This window comes from Malurus melanocephalus, unplaced genomic scaffold (assembly GCF_030028575.1).
Source record: "Malurus melanocephalus ecotype Western Australia unplaced genomic scaffold, MMel_1.1 scaffold_542, whole genome shotgun sequence".
NCBI lineage: Eukaryota > Metazoa > Chordata > Aves > Passeriformes > Maluridae > Malurus > Malurus melanocephalus.
The window spans coordinates 61742-69492 of NW_026623774.1; the positions used below are offsets into that span (position 1 = coordinate 61742).

The following is a 7751-nucleotide window of genomic DNA, read 5'->3' on the forward strand; positions in this document are numbered from 1 at the left end:
CGTGCCAGAAGTCTGGTCAGTCAGTGCACCCGCAGATGGTTAAATTGTCAGGCATCCAAAAAACCCTCTTCTATTGGACAAAAAACAAGCTTCTCACAGGAAAAAAAAAATATTTTCATTGCTAGGATATTACCATCAGTGTCTTTTCAAACAGTCGCATTGATTTCTTTGTGGGCTGCTTAAAAGGAAAACTTTTCCACCGGAAGAGATTTGATAGAAGAAAWCAAAAAGAATGTGACTGAATAATTTTACTTGGAAAGGATGCTGTTCCTGAAGATATTTACACATGAGTAAGGCTCTCAGCCCAGCAATGAATCACTTTTGATGCTACAATGAAATCAAATGCTTTGTTTATTACAGCAGAGGGGGTTTTTTTTGGTGGAAAATGCTGTGAGGTGGCAGATCTGTCATCAGGGCTGCAGGGCTGGAGCAGGAGAGGGGCTGGAGGAGGAAATAGCTCAGCTTTAGACTCAAGGGTGAGCCAGGGAAAGAGGAGAATTCATGAGAAATGAATGTTTAAATCTGGGGGTTTTGTAGCAAATCACATCCTTCAGCTGGTGTCACAGTGACATCAGAGCCTGCATCATCCCAGGCTCATTTCCTCCTCCTGGAGCCCCTGCCCAGCTCTGCTGGGGGCACTGAACATCCCCAAAGCTTTTGGGGTCCTGGGGTTCACTCCTCGCCTTTGGGCTCTCTCAGTGGTGGGGACACTGCAGGAATTGCTGGCTGTTCTCCCAGTAAATSCCCCCTCACCCCCTTGCTGGTCAGGTAATCTCTGTATTCACAGAGAAAAAACYGAAATAATTCAAATTTCTGCTGGTAGAATGGGTGCAGAATCCATCCTCGGCCTATATCCCTTACCATGACATTACAAAAGAAACGGAAGGATTTTTATTTTCAACACTGTAAGAAGTGTTTGAAGCAGAACTCTTCTAGAATTCCTTTAAACTCTTTAAATTCCATCTGGGTTTTGCTGTAGTCTGTAAAACCCTACACGAGGAACACAACCCTGGTCCGCACGCCCCATAACCCCCATAATTCCTGTATTTGGTTCTGTGGGAATGGCCTGGCTGGATTTCCCTTTTTGCCCAGCCCCGATTTGGGATGGAGCCTCTCACCCTTTTTCCTGTCCAGGAACAAACCCATCCATAACTCAYGCTGGAAGGGTTGAATATCCTGGGCACAGATGCACAGCTCGGAGCTTCCCAGACAAACACAAACCCTGTTCCCACTTTTTGACCCCCCTTGGCACCCCTGAAGCCACAGAAATCGCTCAGGTGACAAATCCCCCTTCTGTGGAGTTGTTTTTTAGCACAATTCACCTTCAGCTGAGAGCAAACCCGTGTTTGGACCAGTGCAAACTGGGACAGCTCCAGCAGGGCACTGGGTCGGGACACAGAGCCACAGCTTTGCTGCAGGCTGGGGAAAGGAGAGGAATTTCTAATTGGGGAATGCTTTATGGGGGAATTCCTTATTGGGGAATTCCTTATCGGGGAATTCCTTATTGGGGAATCCTTTATTGGAGAATTCCTTATTGGGGAATTCCTTATCAGAGAATTCTGCATCAGGGAATTCCTTACCAGGGAATTTCTTATCAGGGAATTCCTTACCAGGGATTTCCTTATCGGGGAATTGCTTATTGGGGAATTTCTTACCAGGAAATTCTGCATCAGGGAATTCCTTACCAGGCAATGCCTTATTGGGAAATTCCTTACCAGGGAATTCTTTAATACGGGATTCCTTATTCGGAAATTGCTTATTGGGAATTCCGCATCAGGGAATCCCTTTATCAGTGAATTCCTTACCAGGGAATCCCTTATCAAGGAATTCCTTAAAAGGGAATTCCTTAATAGGGAATTCCTAATTGGGGAATTCCTTATTGAGGAATTACTTACCAGGAAATTCTAATTGGGGAATTCCTTACCAGGGAATTCCTTACCATGGAATTCCTTTCAGCCACCACTCAGAGAAATCCAAATYCACTAAAACCAACAGTATGGTGAAAATTGTGAATTTAGGGGGAATATTATATTAAATACATTATTAGGTGAGCCTGTGAGAGATCAAGAGCCTAACGAGACACTCAGAGGGAAAATTATTTTTCTGCAACAGGTACAAGCTTTGGGTTGACACCTGCTCTGAAATCTTTGGCGGTTTGGACATCTGTGCTGTCAAAGCCGTCCACGGGAAGGATGGAAAAGATTATATTTTTGAGGTAAGAAATTGCACTGTTTAAAGCATTTTTAAAAAATTCTTTTAAAATATTTTTCTGATAGTTGGGTAGGGGTTTATTTGTGTTCAGGCAGGGCTGAATATTTTTGAGCCCTGCTGAAATCATGATTCAAAGCCTTCCATGGGAAGGACGGAAAATATTACATTTTTGAGGTAAGAAATNTCCATGGGGAGAACGGAAAATATGACATTTTTGAGGTAAAAAATTGCACTTTTTAAAGTATTTTTAAAAAACCTTTTAAAATAAAGAATTCTTCTGATAGCTGGGCTTGGGTTTATTTGTGTTCAGGCAGGGCTGGGTGTTTTTGAGCCATGCTGAAATCACAATATGAAGCCACAGGGCCAAATTAGTGGCGGAACTTGCYGGAAAATGTGAGGGCACGGATGGGAAGGTGTGCTGGAGCTGTAGGAAATGTGCACCAGCTGCACCACAAAACCAGCTGGGGATGGCACATCTTCCCAGCCCTTTCCTGAGCARGCTCAGCAGCTTTTCCTGGAAGGTTTATAGATAGCACAACCCCGAGGGAAGCCCAGCAAAATTATACCTTGTCATGGAAAGGGAGATTGAGAACYGAGTGGAAACAACTTCACTTTTTTCCGTGCCTAAATATTGCCCTGGAGGGCTGAATCCTCATGAATCAGGAGTTTCTGCTGTGGGTTATTTGGAAAAGTTGAGGTTTTTCATTTACCTGGAKTTTACTATGGGGAAATATCACTTTGCCTATCACACAATTTATTCAGCATTTATTCCATGTTTCCAGAATTTTATTCAGCAGGTGAGCAAGAACCTCCAGAATSTCCCCACTCCAAAAGAAGTTGATAAAGCAAAAGTAAAAACCCTTTTAAAAGTTGATACARCAAAAGTAAAAACAGTTTTTCAAAGCCTCAAGGGTAATCTGGAGATTATGAATTAACCCTTTCTAGTTATTTGAGTCTATTTATAACAGAAAAACTTTGTAGAAGTAAAAAAACTTTTTTTTATTTTGGTCACAGAATTAAACAGCTCCATGTTTTCCTCCCCTTCTGCTTTGAAGACCTATTTATCACTATTGCAATTCCTAACAATTCCCAAATCAATCCCAGCCCTTTAAAGGGATTCCAGGGTTAAAAMCCCAACCAACCGCTGAGGAGGAGCTCAGGAAATCCCTTTTCCTTCCTCTGCCTGCTAAATCAGAATTCAGGGGGTGTTATTGTATTTGTCACAAWATAAATGTGACCTAAAMCTGWAGAATAAAATTTYGGATTCCCCCCGATCGTCCTYGGTGGCTCCTTGGGGTGCTGCAGCTTTTCCCTTCCCTGCATCCCGAGGTTCCCGATAAACCTGAGCTCTCCACCCCACTGGTGAGGTTGGAAATTTGGGAAAAAATGGTGCTTTTCCCTTTGTGCAGCCAGACTGCGCTGGTGATGCTCTCCAGAGGGAATTCCTGAGTGTGGGGTTTGTGCCTGATGCTGCCCAAAAGGAATTCCTGAGAACAGGATTTGTCCTGGGTGCTCCAGAGAGAATTCCTGAGCTTGAGATTTGTATCCAGAGGGAATTCCTGAGCTCAGGGCTTGTCCTGGGCACTGCCCTAAAAGAATTCCCGAGTGTGGGGTTTGTCCTGGGTTCCGCAGAGGCAATTCCTGAGCACTGGGGTTTGTTTTGGGTGCCCCAAATGGAATTCCCGAGCTCGGGGTTTGTCCTGGGTGTTCAGAGGGAATTCCCGAGCACAGGATTTGTCCTGGGTGCCCTTCAACCTCACTATTTGAACTGCAAAATAAAGAAATGTRAATTATTTTCAGGTAAGATCTTCATTATCTCACATCATAGGAAAGATTGAAACTGAAAGATTGCACCAAAAAGAGACAAAGCTGGGGCAGGATTGCATTTAACAAGGATTTTCATGTAAGGGCTGGAGGTTTCACACACAGAACAGTTTTTTCCTCTAGATTGTGGCTAAAGCTGCTCTGAGAAATTATTGGCACTGCTGAGTCCATCCTACAGTATTTTTATTCCCTATTTTCACCTGTTTTATTCCCTATTTTCAACAATTTTTTCAATATTAAAAAAAATCTCTTTCATTCCCTATTTGCTTTTCATCTCCTTTTTCAATATTTTTTTAAAATCTTTTTATTCCCTACTTTTTTATTCCCAATTTTTAAAAATCTCTTTTATTCCCTATTTTTTTTATTCCCTATTTTCCATCCTTCCCTTCCTGCAGCCAAATCTTTTCTGTTCCCCATGGAAATGAGAGGTGTCTCCCTCATTTGAACCCTCTGTTGTTCCTGAGTTATTCCTGTCARACTCAACGCTCCTCATTTTCACTCAGCCAATTTGGCTATTCCCAATTTTTGATTGTGCACARTATTTTTAATTTCTGGCCCAATCCAGCAGGCACCACTGCTGAAAACAGGCACAGAAATGAAAAGCTGCACCAGCCCTGGGTCAGAGGAAAAATGGAAACATTTTAAAAAATGAAACAACCGGAGTAAATTCCACAATGGACCAAGAGGCTGCCTCACTTCCTGCTCTGAACAAACCCCCTGATTTTCCATCCCACTCATATTTTCTAACCCCAAAATTCTGAGGGCTGCAGGACACATMGAGAGCTGRGTTTACARASCTTTTTAATGCAGRTGCAGAAGAGATGTTGCAATTWAAAAAAAAAAAAAAGAACAAGAAGAGTGGATGAGAGCGTGGTAATTCCTGCTGTTGGCTGGAATCAGCTGAATTGTTTGGCAGATGGGAATGCTCGTCAGCAGGGATGTTTGGGGTCTAAAAGGAAATGGAAATGTGGGGCTGTTTGCAAAATTCACAACCAATGGAACATCTGGAAAACTTGTGATGGTTTGGTGCTGAAGAGGCAGCTCATATCAACATTTACACCAAKATTTYACAGAYTCCCAGAATTCCAGAATCACAGAATCAATCCCAGAATTCCTGAATCACAGAATCAATCCCAGAATCCCAGAATCCCAGAATCAATCCCAGAATCAATCCCAGAATCAATCACAGAATCATTCACAGAATCAATCACAGAGTCAATCACAGAATTAGAGAATCACAGAATCAAAGAATCAAAGAATCAAAAAATCAATCCCAGAATCAATCACAGAATCAATCCCAGAATCCCAGAATCCCAGAATCAATCACAGAATCAATCCCAGAATCAATCAAAGAATCATTCACAGAATCAATCACAGAATCAATCACAGAGTCAATCACAGAATCAGTCCCAGAATCAATCACAGAATCAATCATAGAATCAGTCCCAGAATCCCAGAATCACCAGGGTTGGAAGAGCCCTTCAAGATCATCGAGTCCAGCCCATGCCCCACACCTCAACTAAACCATGGCACCAAGCCCCACATCCAATCTTTTATAAACACACCCAGGGATGGTGACTCCACCACCTCCTCCACACCCATTCCAATATTTTATTACTCTTTCCATAAAATACTGTGATTTAACAGAAATCTRGGCTGCACTGAGGAGAGGAAAACTSCACCAAGAGAGGAMGAATTGTCTCCTTTTGTGTCCTTTCAGCACGGGAAAATAAATAAAGTTAAAGCTGGCAGGTGCTCGGTGCCCTGGAGGAGCTGAGCGGGGCAATCAATCCCTGAACCCCGTGGGGATGGCACACCCTGGAAATCAGGAGTGTTTGGTGTGGTGACACCTTAATCCTGCAGAGATCCCCTGGCAGGGAGCACCCAGGCTGCCTGGAGGGATTGAATCATGTTTGTGGGTTTGTTCTTCCTGATTTCCACCGGTGTGACCTCCAACAGGACATGGGGTGTGTGTCCCCCAGAAATTCGGGGACAATTCTTCTGAAGAGCCCTTCAGACACCCAGAGCAWTTTGCTGAAGGCAGGAAGGACAAAACGTTGAAGTGATTTCATTATCCAAGCACAAACCTGGGATTTTCTGGGAAGCTTTGGGGTTTTGCAGTTTTTTAGGCGGGGATTTAAGAGGTGACTTTGCCTTTTCACAGAGGAGGATTTCTCAGGGTGTTTTCCCTGGATAAATGACCTTCTCCAGGGGAACACAGGGGTTCTCCCTGCCTGTCCCTGCCCTGCTCCAAGGAATGAGCTCCAAACCCCTCCCAGGGAGCAATAACTCCTAAAGGATCACTCAGCAGAGCAGAGGGGCTGTCAGGGGGATCAGGACAGGGACCAGGCTGGGATTCTGTGTCACAGCCTCATCTCCTCATTTTGTGTCCATTCTTTCCCCTCCAAGGGAATCCTCAGCTGCCCAGCACCAGAAAAATCTATACAAACAGGATTTTTATCAACACATCACTGCAACAGGCAGCTTTTTATCTGTGTCCTCACTCCTTCTGATAAAACATCAAATGACACTTTTAAGTTCTCAAATAGAAGGAAAAGTCCTTCCCCTGCCCTTCCTTCCCCTTTTCCAATAACCCTTCTGAGGTGTCGGTGCTAGAAGGCGCAGAGCATTGTTTATATTCCTGACCCCACTGGATTTTATCTTTCCCAGTTCATTCTTGGAAAGCCAAAACTCTGGGGATTGAAACAAAAGCTCAGAGAGTGGGGATGACAGCAGGGAAAGGGAACAAATGTGAGGGAATCCTTTACAGTGGCCTCACCAAAGTCTCCTGAATTTTGCTCCAGATTGATGGGCTGCTGCAGGGACCTCGTTCCCACTTGCTTCATTCTGCCCTGAGATAAATTAAAATTAGTTCTCAGGTGGTTTTTAACTTGAAAAGATGCAAAAATAAGATTTGTTGTAACTTTAAAAAGTCTAGGAAGATAAAATTCTAAAAATAAAACCTTTTAGTTTTGATTTTTTCCCAAATTTATGATGCAGTAGTGCTGAAGTCATGAATCTATTCCTTCATGTGGTAGGAAAAAATCAGTTTATTCCATGGCCTTATTTATATTTTGGAAGTAACATATTTAATCCGTTGAAATTTTCCAGGTACAATCCCAGAAACAATGGCATCAACCCTTATTTTAGACAGAAAAGTAAATGAAGTGTTTTTGGTGTAGTTATTGAGGAGGTTTTCAGCTGACTGGAGCAATAATTTCAGATCTGCACGAATAACAGCAACATTTTAGTCCCAGGATTTGGCACCCCCAGGCTCCCCATTTTCACTGTTCCCATGTTCTGAACACCCCGGCAGTGTCCCCAAAGGGGCTGAGGTGGGGATTGCACTTGTGGAAGTGATTAAAAGCCAGAAATTCAGTGCAAAGCCATCCTCCAGACCTTAATCCTGCCTAATCCTTCAGCAGGACCTTATTGGAGCCAATTTATTTCACAGCCATTCCAGTAATTGTTTTAATGGAACAGGATGGTGAGCACAGGGAGGTTTTCTTTGCGTGCCTGTGAAACTTTTGGGTTGATRTGGGGTGAGAGGGGGGTTACTCTACACCCTAGAGCGTGTATTTTAAAAAAATATCTCTCATTAAAACAAATCCTCCAGGGGGACAGGTTTTTGAAGCACAGACATCCCTCCCTCTATGAAAAAAACCGGACAGGTTTTTGAAGCACAGACATCCCTCCCTCTATGAAAAAAACCCCAA

The 7751-nt window shown here is 43.3% G+C and overlaps 1 protein-coding gene across 1 annotated transcript in view; it reads left to right on the forward strand.

The window, feature by feature from the left end:
• Window positions 1–7751, forward strand: part of SYN2 (synapsin II) — a gene marked incomplete at its 5' end in the record, with an annotated part of 103799 nt that overhangs the window by 61497 nt on the left and 34551 nt on the right. Inside the window, one exon of the mRNA XM_057381963.1 lies at window positions 2113–2215. Within this exon, the coding sequence (XP_057237946.1) occupies window positions 2113–2215 (103 nt within the window). The remainder of the gene's footprint in view (window positions 1–2112; window positions 2216–7751) is intronic.